Consider the following 21,126-nt stretch of genomic DNA (forward strand, 5'->3'; position numbering starts at 1 on the left):
CTCCATGGTAAGAGATGTGAAAGTTTTCCTGGCTGCCCCCCTCCTGGTTTTGCCATGGGGAAGCAGCACCAAGAAATATGGGGTGGGGGGGTAGGGGGGGGGGAGCGAAGGAAGGAATCCCGCAGGGCAGAAAACCTGGTTTCCCAAGCAGCAGCAAAGCGAGGCAGGGACAATCACCCGCTCCCATCGCCTCCCTCCCCAGGGAAGAGGGAAACGCCGCGATGGCAACGCAGAAGGAAACGGGAATCGCAGAAGGAAACGGGAATCGCTCCCGAAATCCGGCAGAAGAGGAGGGAACAAAGAGGGTGTCCCCCCGGGTGATGGGGGGAGCAGCCAGCCCCAAGCCCCCCCCCACACACACACACCCTGCCATCGGGGGGGCCACTCCATCAGAGCATCACTCGCCAGCGCTCCCCACCCAGCAGCGGTACCCAACGCCGGGGTGGGGGGCGCAGACCCCGCTCCCCCCAGACCCTCCAGGTGATGGGGAGGCAGCCATCCCGCCCCGCCCTGGGGAGGGGGAGGCGGCTGCCCCCTCCCCGCCCCAGGGACCCCCCCACGCACCCCAGGCCTGCAGCCAGGCAGCGCCCACCCCCTGCTACCCCACCGCCCCCCGGCCCAGGCGGCCCCACCCCGGCCCAGGCAGCCCCCCCCGGGCAGGGACCGGCCCCCCGGCCCCACAGAGCCAACACCCAGCACCCCGCTTCACCGCGGGGTATCCACGCCCATGCCCCAGGCCTGGGCCTGCCCCCCAAACCCTGGGCTTGACTGCAGCCCCCCCCTCCCCAAAATCCTCTGTAGCTCCCCACCCCCCCCACACACTCTGCACTGCCAACCCCAGAAGGCGGGGGCTCTGCCCCCCCAAACCCCTCTGCCCCCCCAAACCCCTCTGCTCTGAACCCCCAATCTCTGAGCTCTGAGCTCTGCCCCACGCCCCCCAACCCCTGAGCTCTGCCCCCCCCAAATCCCTGCTCTGCCTCCCTGCCCCCCAAACCCCTCTGCTCTGCCCCCCCCCAAACCCCTCTGCTCTGCCCCCCCAAACCCCTCTGCTCTACGCCCCCAATCCCCGAGCTCTGCCCCCCCTCCGACACTGCTCCCCCCGCCCTCTGCCCCCCCAACCCGCAGGCTCTACCTCCTGCCAGCAGAAGCCCCCAGGCCCCACGGGTGCTGCTCCCCAAATACAGCCCCCCCCCCGCCCCCGCCTCAAAGCTCGAGCCCTGCCCCCACCCCCTCCCCCGCCGGGCCGGGCCCTGCCCCGCCCCCACCGGCACCCCCTCCCCCGCGACCGTGCCCGGCCCCGCCGCCCCCGCAGCCCTCACCTGGCTCGGGGGGCGCGGCCCTTGGGGCCGGGGGCGCCGGGGGGGGGGGGCCCTGGGGCCGAGCCGGGGCCGGGCCGGGCCGGGCGGGCGGAGCAGACGCGGCGCCGCAGCCACCAGCCGCCGCGGAGCGCAGCCGGCACCACCACAAACAATGCCGCTGATTGGGCAGCGGCCCCGCCGCGCTCGCCCCGCCTCCCGACCCTAGCCGCGATGCCTATTGGCGCGGCGCTACGACGGACGCGACGCCCCACCAATCGAATCCATTCGCTTCCACACCGAGCCCACCCCCCGCTTCTTAATGGTGGGTGGGGGCGAAGATTGGCGCTTTGTTCCACCAATGGAAAATCGTCCAGCTTCCCCGCGGGGCGCCTTTAATGGGTCCCCGAGCCTGGACATCCGGGTACCGCGGCGGCGCGCGGTGTCGGCGGGCAACCCGCCCCCCCGCCCCCCCCCCCCCCCCCCCCCCCAACCCGCCTCCGCTCGCGGGGGAATTTGGGCCCGCAGCGGCCGCCGTAGCTGCCCCGCGCCCGGCCCACGTGGCGCCCGGTACCGGCCTGCACGTGGCCCAGTGCGACGCCACTTGGGGGGGGGGGGCGGGGCAGGTTCCGGTACCGGGCAAGGCCGCGCAGCCCCCGCCTCGGCCCCCCCTCCCAGCCCCCGGCAGGGCCCTGGCGCCTCGGAGGCCTCGCAGCAGCCCCCAGGCCTTTGCCAGGCCCCAAGATGGCTGCCGCCCCCCCCCCGAGTCCTGCGCCCCCCCTGGGGGGGTGCCCCCCTCCCCCCCCAAGAAGGTGCCCGGGGAGGCGGCAGGGAAAATACTGCAGCAGCTTTTATTTACAGACCCCTGGGGCAGGGGGCTCCTATTGCACAGTGCGAGGGGGGGGGGGCGTCCCCCAAACCCCCCCACCCCCATAACCCCCCAACACCACCCCACCCCCAGGTGCAGGTATATGGGGGGCAGTGGTGGGGGATGGGGAGGGGGCGATACATAGAGCCCCCCCCCCCCCCAGCTGTCCCGGCACTCACCCAGCTGCCAGCACAAGCAAAGAGGGGGTGCTGAGGTGGGGGGAGGGGGGGCAATAAATAAATAAAAATATATTAACACTGACATATAAAACCCTTTGTGAGCCAGGGGCGATGCAGGGGCTTCCCCCCACACACAATCCAGGAACTGGGGAGCAGAGGGGCTGGCCTGGGACCCCCCCCCACCCGAGCTGGGGAGCAGAGGGGGTGGGCTGGCCTGGGACCCCCCTCCCAAGCTGGGGAGCAGAGGGGCTGGCCTGGGACCCCCCCCCTCCCGAGCTGGGGAGCAGAGGGGCTGGCCTGGGACCCCCCCTCCTGGACTGGGGAGCAGAGGGGCTGGCCTGGGACCCCCCTCCCGTTCCTGGGGGGGGCACCTCTAGCACTCGAGCGTGGCCCCGAAGCTCTTGCGGCAGTCGATGGCTTTGGAGCTGGGGGGCTGCGCCCGCCGCCGCCGCAGCTCCTCCTTCCCCAGGCTCCCAGCCAGCTTGTTGTAGGCCGACTTGTACTTCTTGTCAAAGGCAGCTGCGAGGAGGGGGGGGACACAGACATACCAGCCATCAGCATTATAGGGGGGCCCCCAGACCCCCCCCCAGCCGCTCCCCGAGTGCCCCGTACCGATGTCCATGTGGTCCCTGCCCAGCGCCGCCAGCGTGAGGAAGAGGATTTCCCGGTAGATGCTCCTGGGGAGGCAGAGCAGTGAGAGGGAGGGATGGGGGGGCTGGTGGAGGGGGGTCGTGGGGGGGGGTGGGGGGGGGTCACAGCCCTACCTCTGCAGGTGCCGGGGTCCCCCGGGGGCTGCCAGTGTCTCGAGGAAGAGCGCGATGGCCTTGTGCACCTCGCTCAGCCCCACATGGCTCAGCACGGCCTCCAGGAAGGCCAGCGAGAAGGGGTGGCCGTGGGGCCGCCATGACCGCAGCCGCGTGGGGACGTTACCTGCGGGATGGGGAGGGGTCAGTGCCACCCCACCACTCCGGTCCCCCCCCTCCCCACCGCCCCCCAACTCACTGTGAAGCCTCCAGAGGACGTAAAGCGGGGGGCAGCTGTCAGGTTCGGGGGTCAGGACGTCCCAGAGCAGCCGCACGCGCACGCAGGGGGAGTCGGGGGGCTGCGCCTGTGGGACAGCCAGGTGGGTACCGGGTTAGCGACCCCCCCCCGCCCCACCCCGAGACCCCCCCACCCCACCCCAGAGCCCTCCTGCCTTACCTGTGGGGCCGGGGCGACGTGCTGGGAGCCCAGGAGGAGACGGGGGAGGTTACTGGGCAGCCCCAGGCGCTGGAAGTACCAGACGAGGTTCCAGTAGATGATGGGGTGGCTGTCCACCAGCTCCGGCTGCGCCAGGAACTCCCCGCCTTCGTTCTCCACCAAACTTTCCAGCTCTTTCCGCAGCACCAAGGGGCTCAAGTAGGCGAAAGCCACCCGCTCCAACCGTTGCGGCACCTGCGGGAGAAGGGGGACACACTCACCCCCCAGTTGGGACGCCCCACCCTCACGCGGGGGCCCCCCCTTCTCCATGCCCGGCACCGTACCGCCGCGTCGGGGCAGCCGTTGCAGAGCTCCGGCTCGGCCTCATCCAGCGCCAGGCAGTGGCGGCGGTCGCTGAGCACCGGTCCCTGCGCGGCCGGAGCAGGGAGGGAGCCATCCTCAGCGGTGCTGTGCAGCAAAGGGGGGGTTATGGAAATGGGGGGGGGGGCACCAGGCAGGATGCAGGATGTTGGGGATCTCCCCAGAGGATGGAAGGGGGGGGGGGGTATGGTGGGTGAGGACACTGGGGTTCCCCCCAGAGGACGGGGGGCACCTGTAGGCAGCGGGTGGGGGGTGGGGGGGGTGAGGGACACTGGGGACACCAGGACAGATGCGGGAAATGGGCATTTTCCCCCAGAGGGTGGAAGGTAGGGGAACAGCGGTTGGCAGCAAGGAGGGACGTTGGGGACACCAGGGACACTGGAGAATATGTGGGACATTAGGTTTGTCCCCAGGGAGAGGACAGGGGACACCGGTGGGCAGCAAAGAGGGTAACTGGGGGCACTGGGGACACCTAGGGGGTGCAGGACACTGGGGTTTGTCCCCAGGGAGAAGACAGGGGACACTGGTGGGCAGTTGAAGAGGGGACCTGGGGGCACCAGGGAGGCTGGGGCACAGGAGGGTTGCTCGTGGGGGACACGGGGGGTGCGCAAGGTCCCAGCAGGCCAGGGGGTCCCACCTGGGGGGCAGCTGGAAGTCCTGGATCTCGATGCTGAGGAAGGGGACGAAGGAGCGGCCGCAGAAGGGGCAGGTGGTGTTGAGGTTGGAGTCGTCGGAAGTCCAGCCGGCCATCACCTCCTCGTCGTACACCAGCGCGCCGCAGCCCTGGCACCGCGAGCAGCTGGACAGCAGGACCTGGCCGCCACCGGCACCACCGTCAGCCCCGGCGGCAGAAACCGGGGCGGTGGCCACAGCAGGATGGAGACCCCCACCCCCCCCACCCAGACTCACCTCCACGGCAGGCGGCTCCTGCCCGGTGGCCCCATCGGCCAGTGGCTCGGACTTGGGGACGCCGGCGCTGCCCACCGAGGTGTCGGACAGGTCCAGCTCGCTGCCCAGCGAGACGGAGCTCTGGGGGGACAGGCGGCGTCAGCGGCACGGCCGGGCCCAGGGGCAACCGCCGCGGCCACAGAGAAGCCGGGTACCTCGGAGGCGGTGGATTCGGGGCGCTCCCGTGGGCGCAGCAGGCTCTCGGCGGGGCCGCGGCGCGGCAGGGGCTCCCCATCCCGCTGCTCGGGACCCCCGGCGCGGGCAGGCGGCGTCGGCGGCGTCGCGGGTTCCGGCAGGGAGCTCGGTGCTGGCGGCTGGCCGGAGCGGGGGCCGCTTGCCGGGGGACAGCAGCTGCTGCAGTTTGGCAGCCAGCCCCCGCCGCGGCGTGCCCCCCACCGGCCCCCCGCTGCCCACCGGCCCCTCGTCCGCCCGGTCGCTCTCGTCCGTGGCAAAGCTGATGTCCGACAGGCTCCCGTCGGCCGAGCCAGGGGGACCCCGCAGCCGGGGAGGCAGCGGGTCCGGAGCTACGGGAAGAGGGGGGGGGCGGGTGGCTGGGGGCTCCCCCAGCCCTCCCCGGCCCCCCTCGCTGTGGGTGTTGCTGGGGAAGCTGAGGCTGCCGCTCTTCACCAGCCGGGGGGCCGGGGGGGCATCCCGCAGGCTGCGCCCAGCCCAGGTGGTCTGTCGCTGCAGGCTGGGACGGGGCGCTGGGGGGGCTCGGCCACCTGCGGGAGGGAGGGAGGGGGCTGTCAGCAGGGTCACAGCGGCCTCCTTGCCCCCCCCCGCACCCCCCCATCCCCACCCACCTGGGGGGGGCGGCGGTGGCGGCGGCCCGGCGTTCCCGCTGCCGCAGGGGTTGCCGAAACTGGGCGGCCCCCAGCACCACGTTGCGGAGCTTGGCCCAGCGCAGGCGCCCGCTCTGGGTGCCCGCCGGCCACTTGCTCTCCAGCACCGCCTGCGACGGGGGGGGGCACGACACGGTGAGGGGCCGGTGGGGACCCCCCTGACCCCCCGCCCCACACGTGTGCTCCCCGTCACCTTGTTGTAGTAGCCGTAGGTGATGGTGTTGGGCACGATGCCGGCGCGTTTCATCTCCAGCAGCACCCGCACCGACAGCACGGGCTCCCCGTACTGCCCGCAGAGCTGCATCAGGATGCGGTAGCAGACCTAGGGGGGGGCAGCCACCGTCAATCAGGGGTGGCCGGGGTCCCCCCACCCACCCTAGGCAGCCCCCCCTGCCCCAAACGCCACCTACCTCATCCGGGAGCACCACTTTGTGAGCTTCCATCTTGCGCAGGACCTCGTAGGCCAGCTGGAGCGCCCGCAGCTTGGCGGGGGCGGCGCGGACGTGGGTGGGCAGGTAGAGGAACCAGAGCCCGTAGCAATGCCCCAGCAGGCACTTGGCCCACATGTCGGGCACCGACGAGTACTTCTGGGCCACGCGCTGGGCCACCTTCATCTCCTGGGGACGAGGGGAGGAAGAGGAGGGAGCTGGGGTGGGCAGCCGGCATCCCGCGCCCCTCACCATCCCCCCCCCCGCTGAGGCCCGGCCAACTCGTCACAGCGTTGGCCTCGCTCACCTGCTTGGTCCTGCGCGGGGCTGGGCTGCTGGGGGCACTGCTCCTGGCCTGGCACAGCTGGGCCACCAGCGGGTCCCGGGGGGGCTCCAGCAGCTCGGGGCGGAGCATGGGGAACCCATCGTAACTGGGGGGGATGAGTAGAGGCTGAGTTGGGGGGACCCGGGGAGCAGTGGGGCTGGGGGGGTGATGGGGGTGTCTCACCGGTATCGTGCCGGCAGCTCGGTGCCATCAGGACCCGCCGGCTGCTCGGGGGGGGTGATGAAGACGGTGTGTTCGCCGCCCCGCGGGTCGTCCAGCTCCATCAGGGGGGTGTCCTCCGGCTTCTCCAGCTCCGCCTGCACCTGGGGAGGGGGCACAGGGTGTCACTGGGGGTGGGGGGGGACACACAGGGACGCGACGCGGAGCTGGTGGGACCCACCTTATCCACACAGGTGTCGAAAAACTCGAGGCAGGGGTCTCGGTCGCTGGCGAAGGAGCAGTCCTCGATGAACTGGGTGAAGAGCTGGGTGCGCAGCAGCTGCCCGTAGAACCGGTGGTACGCCCGCTCCCGCGACTTGAGGAACCCTGAGGGGACAGGGCAGGGGGGGTTCAATCCAGCCCAACCCCCCCAGCCCCCACCCCCATTTCCCCAGCACCCACCCTGCAGGGCGAAGAGGCTGCCGGCGTCGCGGCCGGCCGGGGCGGGCGCGGGGGCGATGGGGCGCAGGAAGGAGCGGTAGCCGCGCAGGGCGCAGGCCATGAAGCGCAGGAAAGCCGCTCGCGCCTCCAGCTCCAGCTGCGCCCGCCGGCCCCGCGCCGCCTCCGCATCGCTCAGCAGCAGCTCCAGCGACGCCTCCTCCCCCGGCCCGCTGTACACTGCGAAACAAAGCGGGGAGGGTTAGGGGTGGGGGGCGTAGGCGGCTCCGGGGTCCCCCCCCGGACCCCCACTCACTCTCATCCAGCTGCTGGGAGAGGCTGTGCAGCGAGGCCAGCAGCACCTTGCAGGGCCGGCGCGGCAGGGAGCGGGGGGGACAGCAGTTTGCGCTCCTCGCTCCTGCGGGGGGACAGAGGGACGAGGGGAGGGTGGCCCTGAACCCCCCCGCGTCCCTCTGGGCTGAAACCCCCCTCCCTACAGCCAAAACCTGGGGGGGTCACTCACTGGAAGATGGTGTTGGTGTCCAGGTCGACGAAGATGACGTCCCTGGGGGGCTCGTAGAGGTCGAAGTAGCTGGAGTGGATGCCTACAATGAAGGGCACGGGGGCACACAGCACGTCAGCCAGCGCCAGCGGGCACAGCGGGATGTAGGGGCACTGCCAGCGCAGGGGGAAGATCATCTGGGGACAGGACAAGGGCGGTCAGTGCCGCGGGCCAGGGGTCCCCAGCGCCGCGGCGCGTCCCCCGCGGCATCCCCTCCCCGGCACTCACCGCCACCAGGGCTTCGCCCACGCTGGTCAGGACGTCGGGGCGCAGGGAGTGGATGAGCAGCTTCTGCTCGGTCAGCACGGCCACCAGCAGTGCCACCGCGTTGTCAGGGCCCAGGTTCTGCAGCAGCGTCAGGAAGCTGGCGCCGCTGCGGGGGGGAGGGACGTCACTCAGCTGCCCCACGTGCCCCCCATCCCGGAGCCGGACCCCCTACCCAGCACCCCACAGCCATCCCTACCTGAGCGGCAGTGGGGAGGACACGGGGCGGCACAGCAGCAGGTTGTCATATGGGGACATCTGGGGGGGACAGGGGGACAGGGTGGGCTGCAGGGAGCCAGCACGGGGACGGCGAGGGGAGGGGGACACACACAATGACTCACCTGGACCAGGATGCGCGGCCGCTGCGGGGACGGGAAGGGGACGTTGTGCATGAAGTGCGAGATGTGCCTGCAGGCAGAGGGGCCCGTCGGCGGGGGGGGAGGCAACGGGGGCCACCCCCTTGTCCCCCGTGTCCCCCCACACACACAAAAGTCCCCCCCGCCCGGCGCTCACGTCTCAAGGGGCAGCACGTGGGGCCCCGAGATGGAGTAGCGGTAGATAAACATGAGGAACTTGCGGAAGACATCGAAGAAGGGCCAGTGGGAGAGGACGCAGATGCTCTTGCGGGTCTGCAGCGAGCGGCCGGCCACGGGCCGTCGGTCCACCACGCTCAGCAGCCCCAGGCGCAGGCTCTGCTTCTCCGACAGCCGCTCCCGGGGGAACGCCTCGTGGAACTGGATGGCCGCCCCGTACACCTGCGTGGGACGGGCCATCAGATCAGGATCGATCCCCCAACCCCAGCCCCCTCCCCTCCGCCGGCCCCAGGCCCCCGTCCTGCCTTGTCGCCCGAGGCACCGGTCAGCACGAAGGTGGAGAAGACGGGCAGCGGGTACTTGGTGTCGGCCGGCCAGCTCTCGATAGTGGCCCCCATGGGCAAGCAGAAGACGGGCACAGATTCGGGCAGGGGGAAGGACTCGCTGTCCTGCTCGGGATAACGCCCCAGCAGGCCTGGATGGACGGACAGACAGAGGGATGAGCCTCACCTTGTCATCTCCCCCCTCCAGCAGAGGACAGGGAGGGAGGGAGCGGCTGGGTGGGCACCCAGCAGCCTGCCAAGTGACCCCACAGTGGGTTGCCCCCCCCATAATCACCACGGGAGACCCTACCGGCTTCGTAGACCAGCGTGTTGGCCTTGGCCATGGCAATCTTGTAGCACAGGAACAGGGCAGGGCCCCACTGGAAGGAGAGGGGGGGGGGGGGGGTCAGCATGGGCCGGACGGCAGCGGGGGCATCCCAGCAGCAGCCAGAGTGGGGGAAGTTTGGCACCCACCATGCTGGTGTTGAGGTTCTTGTCCACCCGGCAGAAGGTGTGCGGGGTGCTCTCGCCCTTGCTGGGCATGACGAGGCAGATGTCGGTGACCCCCAGCGTGTTGTGGCCGTGGGGCTCAGCCGCCCGCCGGTACGTCAGGAAGGTGCGTTGGTGTCCCGGCCCCCCCGAATTGAGGTTGGCTGAACGGCTGTAGGGCGTCGTGTCCAGGATCTTATAGCCCGGCTTCGGGCGGTCCTTGCCCTCGTAGTGCACCCTGGGTGGAGAGGAGGGGGTGAGGGGGACCCCCAGGGAGCTCGTGCGTGTCCCCCCACAGCCCCGGTCCCCAGGACTCACCCCAGCTCGATGAGGGGGGGCTTGTCGCGACCCCGCTTGTAGCATATGAACATCTGGGGGTTGTTGAGCAGCCCGGCGTTGAGGTCGACGGGGTGGCCGGAGGTGGTGGTCTCGATGCAGGTGAAGCCGTGGGGCACCTCCTCGCCCTGCGAGCGGATGATGACGGCCACGTCGGTGATGGGCTCGCTGGGGCGCGCCGGGCGGTGCTGCTGGCTCTCCTCCTCCAGTGGCCGCGACGTGTCGGTCAGGCCAGCCACCACGAAGTAGTCCACCAGCTGCGGGGGCTTCTCGTCCGACATGGCTCAGCATCTAGGGAGGGACACAGCAGGATGGGTGACACCCCAACCCTGCCCCACAGCCGGCCCCAGAGCCCCACAGAACAGGGAAAGCTCCTTCCCCCAGGCAGGCTGGCAGCGTGGGGTGCCCCACGGCGGAGCGGGCGGCTGTGGGGCACGGCGGAGCTGACGGGGCAAAAGCGCCAGAGACGGGAAGGGAGGAGGCTTCCGGTCACGCCGTGTGGCACAGGGCGATGCAATGGGGACCCCCACAGCTTGGGGGGGGGGAAGCACCCCACCCCGAGCACAGCGGCTGCGGAAGGACACCCCTGGGGGCAGCACCCCTGAGACAGGACCCCCACCGCACAGCGCGGGGGGTGGCTGCGCCCCCCAAGCAGGCAACCAGGCCCCCTCCCCCCCCCACGCACCCCCTCCCTCTCCCCAGCACCCCCAGCTTGCCCGGGCGCCGCAGGGGGGGGTCCGCGGAGGCCGCCGGAGCTGTGCGGAGCGGGCTGGAAAGGGGAAGGAAGCGGACGACAAGGCCACAAACACCCACGTCACACCCCCACGGCCGTCACCCCCTCCACGGGGCACCGGGGCGCAACACCAGCTCTGCCCCAGCCACACCGGGGCTGCGGGGGGGGAAGGGAACCAGTCCCAACCCCAGACACAGACCCCCCGCAGGGTCACGGCGGTGGCCCCATAACCCCAGAAGCCCCCTGAGCCAGGGGGGATGCGCTCCGCAGGAGCCATGCCAGCATCTCCCGTGTCGGAAGAGACAGGCCCACAGCGGCGGCTGGAGCGTGACCCCATCCCCCCCGGGACCCCCAGCCTGGAGCCCCGGGACCCCGGCCCCACAGGTGACCACCAAAGGGTATTTTTAGCCCAGCACCACGTGACGATGGCCAAGCCGCGGAGATGTAGCCCCGGCTCCCAGTTTAGCTTCCTGCCACCCGCCTCAGGTGGGGAGAAACCAGGGGCAGGGGGGGGTCCCCAAAGCTGCCCCGTGCCCCCCCCCGACACCTCCCTTCTCTCAAAGGTCCTCCCAGCCGGGCCCCCCACAGTGGGGCACCCCACTGGGAGCCAGCAGGACACGGCGGCGGCCTGGCTGACGGACCCGCCCGGTGACCCCCAGCGTGGGCAGCCCCACAGCGGGGTCCCGTGGGGGAGGCAGGACTTGACCCCCAGCTGCGCTGAGAGCAGGAACCGGCCCCACTGCGGGGCTGCCCATGGGGAAGCGGTGACTGCGGGTGGGCAGCAATCCATGCCCCCGCCCCACTCCTTGGGCAGGCTATGGGGCGAGCCTGCCCCATGGCAGCGCCCCAAAGGCAGGGGAGCGCCGGGGGTCCCCAGGCAGCAGCACGTCGCCAGCAGCCCCTGCCCCATGGTGCCTGGGGACCCTGGCCTGCCACGTGCCCCCTGCCCCATGGCTCGCTGCACCCCACGGGCCCGGCAGGGCTCCAGCACCCCCCACCCTCCATCTCAGGCTGGAAACCTGGGTAGGGGGGCAGCAAATGTCAGCCTGGCCACAGAGCCCCCCCCAGCCCCTACAGGCGGCCCTATACACTTCACAGCCAGCCCTACACACACCCCCAGCCAGCCCTCAATACCCCACAGCTGGCTCTACACACCCTGTATACATTCCTGGCCCCACAGGCCCTACAGGCGGCCCCACAGGCCCTACCGCCAACCCCACAGGCCCTACAGGCGGCCCCACAGCCAGCCCAGGCCCTATAGCCAATCTCACAGGCCCTATAGCCGCCCCACAGGCCCTATACCCAGCCCAGGCCCTACAGCCAAGTCCACAGACCCTACAGCTGGTCCCACAGGCCCTATAGCTGCCCCACAGGCCCTACAGCCAACTCCACAGGCCCTATAGGCAGCCCCACAGGCCCTACAGCCAGCCCAGGCCCTATAGCCAATCTCACAGGCCCTATAGCCGCCCCACAGGCCCTATACCCAGCCCAGGCCCTACAGCCGCCCCACAGGCCCTATACCCAGCCCAGGCCCTACAGCCAAGTCCACAGACCCTACAGCTGGTCCCACAGGCCCTATAGCTGCCCCACAGGCCCTACAGCCAGCCCAGGCCCTATAGACAATCTCACAGGCCCTACAGCCAGCCCCACAGGCCTTATACTCGGCCCTGGCCCTATAGCCAAGTCCACAGACCCTACAGTCGGCCCCACAGGCCCTATAGCCGCCCCACAGGCCCTATAGGCAGCCCAGGCCCTATACTCAGCCGCGCAGGCCCTACAGGCGGCCCAAGCCCTATAGCCAACCCCACAGAACCTACAGCCAACCCCACAGGCCGAATAGCTGGCCCCACAGACCCTATAGCCAGCCCCACAGGCCCTACAGGCGGCCCAGGCCCCTACACGCGGCCCCACAGGCCCAGGGCCAGTCCCACAGGCCCTACACCCGGCCCCACACCCGGCCCCACAGGCCCTATAGGCGGCCCGGGCCCTATAGCCGGCCCCACAGGCCCTACAGCCGGCCCAGGCCCTGCAGCCGGCCCCCCCGGCCGCACAGCCGGCCCCACGGGCCCTGCAGCCAGGCAGCCCCCCCCGGGCCCCCCCCGGCCGCCCCCGCCGGTACCTGCGGGCCGGGCCGGGCCGGGCCGCGCCGCTGGGCTCCGCTGGGCCGCTACCGCCCGCCCGGCCCCGCCGCCGCCCACAGCGGCCCCTGGCGGCCCGGGGGGCTCCCGGCACACGGGGGGCGCCCCCACCCCCGCGGGGTCCCCGGGGCACGCAGGGAGCCTCCAGCAGGGAGCCTCCAGCACCCCACAGGCTGCCAGGACCCGCCAGGACCCCCCCAGCACCCCCAGAAGCTGCTAGGACCCTCCAGGACCCCTCCAGACCCCCCCCCCAACACCCCCAGAAGCTGTCAGGACCCTCCAGGACCCATCCAGACCCCCCTCCAGAACGCCCAGAAGCTGCCAGGACCCCTCCAGACACCCCCCAGCACCCCCAGAAGCTGCCAGAACTCTCCAGGACCACTGCAGGACACCTCCAGACCCCCCCAGCACCCCCCAGAAGCTGCCAGGACCTGCCAGGACGCCTCAGCAAACCCCAGAAGCTGTCAGGACCTGCCAGCACCCCTTCAGAGCCCCCCTCCAGCACGCCCAGAAGCTGCCAGGACCCCTCCAGACTCCCCCAGCGCCCCCAGAAGCTGTCAGGACCCGCCAGGACCCCTCCAGCACCCCAGAAGCTGCCAGGACCCCTCCAGACACCCCCCAGCTACAGCAAAAGCTGTCAGGACCCGCCAGGACCCCTCCAACACCCCCAGAAGCTGCCGGGACCCCTCCAGGACCCCTCCAGACCCCCCCAAGCACCCCCAGAAGCTGCCAGGACCCCTTCAGACCCCCCCACCAGCACCCTCAGAAGCTGTTAGGACCACCCCAGCACCCCCCAAAGCTACCAAGGATACACCCAGGACCCCCCAGCACCTCTAGAAACTACTAGGAGCTCCCCCAGCATCCCCCTGGGACCCCCAAGAACCTCAAGGCACCCCCCTAAGCTCCCCGCAGCTGCCATGCCCCCCCCCAGCACACCCAGGAACTACGGGGACCCCTTGCCCCCCCCATAAGGGACCCCAGACCTAAAGATCTGGCAAGTGGGGGTGGGGCTGGAGCCACTGAACCCCCTCTCTGCACCCCCAAACCTCCCCAGGGAGGCTCAGAGCACCCCCCCCCCCAGCCTCCCCCATTGTGTGTTGTCTGTCCTGTGTCGCCCCCCCGCCCCCAAAATCAGCCACACACCATCACAGAGGGCATTTAATTAACATATAATATATTTTAAAAAATAATAATAATAATAAATCACTCTGGCTCCCTCCCGGGTTTGGGGGGAACACGGGTCCTGGGGCCCCAGGTCCCCCCACCCGCAGATGGGACCCCCCACGCTCCCCCTCGGGGTGTAAGGGGGGGGGGGGGGGGGCAAAGTTACAAGTGCTTTCTACATGTCCCGCAGGGTCCCCCGGCAGCTGGGTAAGGGGCGGGGGGTTGGGGGTACATATGGGGCGCAGCTTGGGGGTGGGGGAGCGGGGATTTCTCCTTAAACATGATGATTAGCCAGAAAAAAATAAAAATAAAAACAGAAGCCTGGCCCCCCCCTACACCCCCCTCCCCGGGGGTCTCTACCTACGGGGTTATGTACAGCCGCCCCCGGGGGGCTGGGAGCCCCCTCCTCCGCCGGGGTTTGGGGGTGCCATGGGGCTGGAGAGGTGCCTGGCTTGTGCCCCCCCCCCCCCAAAATTCACACCGGCTCTGGTGTCCCCCAGCCCCGTTCTCCGGGGAGGGAGCCAGCGGCGGCCCCATTTGTCCGGAAAAAAAAGTGAAAAAGGGGAGTGAAAGGCAGGGGTGGGGGTGGGGGGTGGGAATTGGTGGAGGGGGGCGGTGGTGACCGGGGTGTCCGCAGGCCGGGCCGGGGGGGGCTGGTGGAGCCCCTGGCCCCTCACTGGAGGCGGTCGGTGCGGAAGGAGTCCTCCACGGCCGGGTCGGTGAGGAGGGCGTAGGGGTCGCTCAGCATGTTCAGTCCGTCCAGGGTGAGGGGGCTCGATCTTCAGATCCTCCTCCAGCCCCAGCGCCGCCGCGTCCACCTCGAAGCCAGGGACAACCGGCCAGCGCCGTCGCGATCTCCTTCGAGATGCCAGGGGGGAGAATCCCCTATTTGGGGGAGGGGGGGATGACAGGGGGTTCAGCACCCCCTAGGTGACATCCCGCCCGCCGGGGGGGGTCTCCGTTGGCACCCGGTGCCACCCACCTGTGAGGATGATGTTGGGGATGGGGCCGTGGCGGCTGCAGTTGCTCAGGTTTTGCCGGTTGAGGACGTGGGGGTCGTAGGCTCCCTCGGCCGGGGGGTAGCTCAGGGACCCCAGCTCCTCGGGGAAACCGCTGCTGTTACCGGTGGGGCTCTCCCCCCATCCCGAACTGCTCGAACTGTGGGGAGAGGCGGGTTAGGGGGGGGAATACCGGGGGTGCCCCCCCCTCCGAGCTGTGTGCCCCCCCATCCCCGAGCACTCACGCTGCCCAAGCCGAAGTCGCTCAGGGGCTGTCCCCAGCGGCGGGGGCTGCGGCAGGGGGGTGTTAGGCTGGTACTGGGGGCCGTACGGGCGCTGGGGCGGGCCCCCGCTGGGCAACGGGGGGTGGGTGGGTCGCGCCGGCGGGGGCGGGGGGCAACGCCGGCTGCGGGGGGGGACGGCACGGCTTGGTGCAGGGCTTTCTGGCTCGGCTGGGACTGCAGCAGCAAGCCGGGCTGGCTGTAGGAGTACGGTGGGAGCCGCTGGTCGGCTGGCAGCTTGCTGGTGTCCAGGGGCACCCCCTGCGGAGAGAGCGGAAGAAGAGGGGGGGGGGTCAGCCTGCACCCACCCGGCACCCACCAGGATCCGGCCCCCTCTGCTCAGCTCCCCTGGATGGGGACCACCTCTGCCAGCCCCCACCCGGTGCATCCCCCCCGCACCGGCAGCGGGTTGGGGAGCCCACGGTGATGCGGGAGAGCCGGAATTCCAGCCCCGCCGGCAGCACCCCGGTGCTGAGCCCTCGCACCCAGCACCCACAGCGGGCTGGGGCAGCCCCCCCCGGAGCAAGACCCCGGGGTGGGGGAGCCCTGGCTGGGATGCGCCACATCCCGTGTCCTCTGCGTGGTGTGTGTTCCCCCCTCCCCTCAATTCCCAACCACGCAGCGGTCCCCTCCTGGTGGGTGGGGGGGTCCAGGGGCTTCCCTGGCGCGTGGCTGAGGATGAGGATGGAGACACGAGAGCAGCGGAGGGAGGAGATGGAGGCGAGCGCGCGGGCGCGGGGCCGGCGCCATGCGGGCGATGGACCATGCATACCTGGGTGATGGAGGACAATGTGGGTGACATTGTTGGTGAGAACTGTTTGGGGGTGCTGCCTTCTGGAGTCGCCACCCATTGGGAGGGTGAGGGGGCTGAGCGGGACCCTTCGGCGGGGCGAGGTGGTTATGGACGCCTGCACCATGGGGGGCGTAGGACGAGCCGCTCAAGCCGGAGGGCAGGCTGGGGTTGCTGGGGGAGGACTGCATGGGCTGGCTGCGGGGGGACGTGGGGAGCGAGGGATTGCTGAGCGAGGAGGAGAGGGGAGGAGGGGCAGGGACTGGTTGGAGAGCGAGGAAGGGATGGAGGAACTGCTCTGGGAGGACTGGAGCGAGGGGTTGCTGAGGGGAGGACTGGAGCGAGGGGCTTCGCAGGGAGGCCTGGAGGTTGGGATTGCTAAGCGAGGACTGCAGGGACGGGGTTACTCAGGGAGCTCTGCATAGGTGAGGTAAGTCCTGTGGGGACAAAAAGAAGAGAGACACCACCGTTACCCCACGGAATCGCCCCCGCGCCCCAGGCTCTCCTCCCCCGGGCCGGGCCAGGCTGGGGCTCCCCGTCTGCCCCGGGTGGGATGGAAGGTGACGGAGGCGACCAAAACGATGGAGACAAGACAGAAACACACACACACCCCGCGAACGGGAACGGGAACGGCGGCGGCACAGGATGCTCCGGCTCGGCAAGGCGGAGGGTGCCGGGGCAGGAGCAGGGCAGGCGGCCGCGGCCGCCCCCCCACACCCCCCCCAGGACCCCCCGGTGCTGTCAGACCCCGCAGCGCTCCCCCACCCCTGCTCCCAGGCTGCAGCATCTCCATCCCAGGCCGGGACCACCCGGAGAGGCCGAGCGCTGCCCGCAGCCGGCTCCGGGGTGCGGTGGATCCTGTCTCCCTCGGCCCCCACCGAGCAGCTCCCCACCATGGGGGTCTCTCTCCCGGCTCCCCCACGCCGGTCCTCTGCGTCTCGGCGGCTCCAGCCACCCCAGGACATCTGCTCCGGCACCTCCCGGCGGGACGGGGCCAGCCCTCACCCTGGCGAGTCGTAGCCCGTCCCCAGTGCCATGCTGCCGCTGATGCCCAGGTGCGTCATGGTGTTGGCCAGGTTGCTGGTGCTGTTGCCCCCCGCTCAGGCTGGGGTAGGTGGTCTCGTCCGGGTCGAGAGGGGTGGGCAGCGGGGGAGGGGAAGTGCAGGTTGGTGAGGTCAGGAAGGGAGCCCCCCGTGTTGAGGGCCGAGGGGATGAGGGGGGACGTTGGCAGGCTGATCCGGGGACGGAAATATGCTGGAGGAAAGGAGAGAGACGTGTCCCGTGTGGGGATGCTGCTGCCTCCTGCGGTGACCCCCTCCCCAGCAGCCCCCCCCCCAGCCCAGCCCAGGACTTACTGGATCCCAGGGGACTTCACAGGAGCGCGGGCCGGGCCGAGGATGACGAGAGCTGCGAAATCAAAGAGAAGAGCGCGGTGAAGCCGGGGTGCTGAGCCTGCGCCCCGCCAGCCCTGGGCCGGCCGCGGTTTGAGGGCAGGAAGGGGGCAGAGCCACCCCGGTGTCGCACCGCCCCGGCAGGCAGGATGCGAGCAGTGTGGGCAGGGGGGCTGCAGGGGCGACTTCCTCGCCGTCCTGCCTCGGCACCCACCTTCTTGGTGTCCCAGGGCTTCAGCGCGTGTTTGTTGTCATCGAAGGTCTCTTCGATGGGAGGCACTTGGAAAAGAAACCACTGGCGAGGGGGGAGCGAGGGTCAGCGCCACGAGAGCAGCACAGCCCACCTGCGTTCACCCGCCGGGGGGCACTGACCCGTCACGAGTGGGGCATTACAGACCCCCTGCCACAGAGGGGGTCCCCCAGGCACTGGCCCCCCACATCCCACCCACTGCCCCGACGCTTTGTAGGCAGCAAGGTGGGGGAGACGGGGGTCTGTGCCGGGCTCGGTGTCGCGCTGCCGGGGGTGGGTAGTTGCTCACCTTTGCTGTCCGTGTCCCCGTCCAGAAAACCTGCAAGACAGCAGGTGACAGTCAGCGGCAGCACAGGGGGACACAGGGGACATCAATCAGCACCGTGGAGAGACGGAGGTACCACTGCGTGACCCCCGCTACGGAGGGGACGCGGCTCCACACGGCCCCCCCCAAGGGTCCGCAAGGGGTGAAAGGGGTGCGGGGGTCCCCAGGCAGCCGGGTGCAGGTGGGGACGGCAGGGTCCCGCTGGGGAAAGCGGGGGGACACTCACCGCTCCGGCGGCCGGGGTGGTGGGGCGCCCTGCGAGGGGGCCCCAGGTACGCGTCCTGGGGGTTGGGGTTCATCACGCTCGTGTGAAGCGCCGAGTCGGAATTTGTTCTAATTGGGAATGGAAAGGTGATGGTCAGACGGGGCCGGGCTCAGCCCCCAGCCCCCGCACCCCTGCGGCAGCCCCCACGGCCGGCACCGGGATGCTGGGCAAGCGCAGGGCCAGGGCAGCGGGTGGAAAACGGGAAGAGCAGGGTGAGAACAGGGAGCACGGTGGGGCTTCGCTGGAGGAACAACCGGCTCCTTCACAGCCCTCCCTGCCCAACGCTCGCCGTGCCCGGGACGAACCCTGGGGCAGACGCCAAGGGGGTCCTGGGGGTCCTCGTCCCCCTCTGCCAGCCCCACCCTCCCCTCCCCAGGTGATGCTCCAGTGGGGTCCCTTGCCCTGCGCTTCCAGACACGCTGGGGCTTGCTCCGGCCCTGCCACCGCAGCGATGGCCCCGGAGCCCTCGCCACCCCTGGCACGGGGAAGACGGGCACCCCTGGGACCCTTTCTTTCCCCCGGGGGCCCTGGAGGGGCTGGGGGCAGCGTACCCAGGGATATTACACCCATTGTGTTTCCAATTAGTTGGTTTGAAGCGGGGTGAGCGTGGGGAGGGGGCTGGGAAAAGGGCCGCTCGAGCTAATGACGCGTCCTGGGAGCGCACAAGGGGGGATATTGTTTAGCTGCGGCGCAGCTGGGAGGCAGGAAGCCCCCCCCCCCCAACCCCCCCCGGCCCATGGGACGCAGGCCCCCCTCCCGCACGGGGCCCAGCCGGGGAGCGATGGGCGCCTGCCCATGGCACGGCCAGGGCCCCGCTGCCAGCACCAAGCCCCGTGCCCACACAGCACAAGGGAGGCAGAGCGGGGGGCTGCCATGAGCCCCCCCGCGCTGGGCATCCCTGCGGCATCAGCAACGCGCACCACCCTGAGCCCTGCTGGCCCTGCCGGGACCCCACTGTGCCCCCAGCCTGGGGAACGTGACACCCCCAACGCCACAGCTCTCCGTGCGTCCTCCGCAGCATCTCCCTTCTCAAACCCCACGGGGACCCCACGGCTCTGCCACCTCACCGGGCTCCAGAAAGGGGGCCCGATCCCCCAGGGCTGCGCCAGCTCCTGCTCCTTGTGCTGCGCCGGCGCGACACCAAGCAGCCACAGCAGCGGGCAGAGCTGGCTCCTCGTCCCTGGAGCTAGCGCCGAGCCAGGGCAGCCCTCGGGGGACACCCCTGCCCTGCACCTGAGAGCCCCCTGCCCCCCAGAGCAGCTCCTCAGGGAGCTGGGAGCCGCTGCGGAACCACGCAGCCTGCGGAGGGCGCGAGGGCTGCACCCGCCGCAGGGCACACAGGGCCACCCTCCACCCTGCAGGTCCTCCTCTTTCAGCGGCCAGGGCAGCCTGCAGACCCCTTTCCCTTTTCCTGGGGGGCTGGAGTTGCTACAAGCAGGGCTGTGCCCACCCTGGGGGTCCTGGGGAAGGGCTGGAGACCGGGAGAGAGAGAGAAAAGAGAATTAAAAAAAAAAAATCATTCACCTGTTGAGAGCCGACGGCAGCCTAAACAAATGTCCTTTCTCCATAGGAAAGTTACCCCAGGGCATGGTCCCTTTGTAAGGAGAAACAGCAGGGTTACTTGGGGGGCAAGGGAGGGGGGCGCAGGAGGGCACTGCCCCTGCGCGGGGGGAGGCCAAGGGGCAGCAGGAGGAGGGCAGGCAGCTTGCCTGGGCAAGCCGGAGCATCTCTGCCGGTCCCGGTGGGCACCGGGTCGGGGGGCGATCCCTGCCATCCTCACCCTATCCCCTGCCTTAGCCCCCTGCCTGCAGCCCAGACGCCGCGGCTCGGCCTCGGGGAGCCAAAAACCACAGCGGCTGGCCCGGCTTGGGCAAATCACAGCCAAGAGTTGATGCCACCATGGCTTAGGCGTGCTGGGGCAACACCAGAGGGTCTCTGTGCCCCAGGGCAGGGGGCCCGCAAGCCAGAGACCACCCTCCCCCTCCAGCAGTGCCCAGGGAAGCGTCACGGAGCACGAGCCAAGTGAAGGCAGCTGTCTGGAAGAAGGATGAAGGTCCCCCCCGAGCCTGGGGTGGGGAATTTGCAGCAGGATTCGCAGCGAGATGCTCCTGGGGACATCTCCCCGGAGCCCCAGGTCCTGCGAGGAGGGTGGCTGTGCTCGCTTGCGAGTGACAAGGAAGATCTGACTCGACCTCTTCTTTCAGAAGGGGAAAAAAGCCAGGGCCTTGCCCCAGGAGGTCGAGGAGGATGGCAGAGAGGGCACCCGCCGGCTGGGCCTGGGCACAGCAGGGTGGGGGAAGATGTGGCGGGGGGCAAGGCCATGCTCCTCACGCTCTGGACTGACCGGGTGCCCAGGCTCATGGCAGGGGACAAAGTGAAAGACACAACACCAACATCCAGCAGAGCCCCGGCGTCGCCTGGCACAACCCAGAGCTGCCACCCCCACCCCCTGCCACCCACCAGTGTCCCCGCTGGGCTGGGGAGAGGGGGACACACGCGGCCCCTCAAGCTCCCAGCGTGCCAGGACAGCAGTGGAGCCGTGCCAGGCACCGAGGTGTGGACACGGCAGGAGCATCGGCAGCAAGTCTCCCCTGGGGAGAAACGGTGCTGGGACCAGGGAAGGAGAGCTGTGCTGAGCACAGTGCTTCGGAGCCAGGGCAGCCTTCAACAGAAAGCCCAGGCGCCCTGAGCAATGCTGAGCCCAGCACCCTCGCTAAGCCCAGCACCCCTCGGGCTCAGCCAGCCCCGGCCTCGCCTGCCCCCGGGGCCAAGGGCCGGAGCACGCAGGGGCTCAGCCGCCCGGTGATTCACCCCCGGGCAGGATCCCTCTTCCCACTGCCGCAGCAGGTGCCTGCCGCCCCCGCGTGCCGGAGCCGGCTCTTTTGGGCATGATGAAATCCTTCCTCCTTAAAAATCCCCCCCTTCGCCGATACGTCCGACAAATATCCTTTATCCTGCTCCCCCTTACCCGGCGGTGGGGGGCAGGCAGCCTTTTCTCCCCCCCCACTGGGGGCTCCTGCCCCGATCCCAGCGCCCCTGCTTGCTCGTGCCCTTTGGGATGAGCGAGCATTAGCGGACGCGTGCTGCGCTGGCCTGCCTGCGGCGTGGCAGTTGGGTGCCTGCGTGCCCGTTGCTCAGCCCCTCGCTCCCTGTTTGGCCCTTAACTTGCCTCTCAGTCTCACATCGACAGTTCTCCCTACGGACCGACCTACCTGTCGCCTCCAGCCGAGCCTTAGCTAGGA

The 21,126-nt window shown here is 70.2% G+C and overlaps 3 protein-coding genes across 4 annotated transcripts in view; all 3 read right to left on the bottom strand.

Moving 5' to 3' along the window:
- Nucleotides 1-1,474, bottom strand: part of GATAD2B (GATA zinc finger domain containing 2B) — a 42,796-nt gene extending 41,322 nt beyond the window's left edge. Inside the window, exon 1 of one of the 2 annotated variants that reach the window (XM_055792216.1) lies at nucleotides 1,320-1,474. The gene's annotated coding sequence lies outside the window, so the exon portion shown is untranslated. The remainder of the gene's footprint in view (nucleotides 1-1,319) is intronic. The other variant, XM_055792217.1, reaches the window with a different exon arrangement.
- Nucleotides 1,475-2,209: 735 nt separating this feature from the next.
- Nucleotides 2,210-10,215, bottom strand: DENND4B (DENN domain containing 4B). The gene is given in 27 exon segments (XM_055792415.1): nucleotides 2,210-2,861; nucleotides 2,955-3,019; nucleotides 3,107-3,272; nucleotides 3,345-3,450; nucleotides 3,543-3,776; nucleotides 3,866-3,989; nucleotides 4,540-4,715; nucleotides 4,812-4,931; nucleotides 5,006-5,374; nucleotides 5,554-5,802; nucleotides 5,886-6,014; nucleotides 6,103-6,309; nucleotides 6,428-6,551; nucleotides 6,629-6,768; nucleotides 6,846-6,991; nucleotides 7,067-7,282; nucleotides 7,359-7,434; nucleotides 7,436-7,460; nucleotides 7,566-7,741; nucleotides 7,833-7,977; nucleotides 8,068-8,126; nucleotides 8,210-8,276; nucleotides 8,382-8,623; nucleotides 8,707-8,876; nucleotides 9,035-9,104; nucleotides 9,199-9,451; nucleotides 9,532-10,215. Coding segments are annotated over 27 exon segments (4,299 nt in total). The 5' UTR covers nucleotides 9,831-10,215; the 3' UTR covers nucleotides 2,210-2,715.
- Nucleotides 10,216-13,583: 3,368 nt separating this feature from the next.
- CRTC2 (CREB regulated transcription coactivator 2) lies at nucleotides 13,584-20,799 on the bottom strand. Its single transcript, XM_055792416.1, is given in 16 exon segments — nucleotides 13,584-14,356; nucleotides 14,358-14,417; nucleotides 14,419-14,469; nucleotides 14,553-14,742; nucleotides 14,799-15,124; nucleotides 15,636-15,687; nucleotides 15,689-15,795; nucleotides 15,797-16,070; nucleotides 16,653-16,750; nucleotides 16,752-16,808; nucleotides 16,810-16,872; nucleotides 16,874-16,957; nucleotides 17,259-17,339; nucleotides 17,423-17,613; nucleotides 17,846-17,952; nucleotides 19,409-20,799. Coding segments are annotated over 16 exon segments (2,043 nt in total). The 5' UTR covers nucleotides 19,612-20,799; the 3' UTR covers nucleotides 13,584-14,257.
- Between the last annotated feature and the right edge of the window lie 327 nt (nucleotides 20,800-21,126).

The sequence above is a fragment of the Falco peregrinus genome, chromosome 19, assembly GCF_023634155.1.
Source record: "Falco peregrinus isolate bFalPer1 chromosome 19, bFalPer1.pri, whole genome shotgun sequence".
NCBI lineage: Eukaryota > Metazoa > Chordata > Aves > Falconiformes > Falconidae > Falco > Falco peregrinus.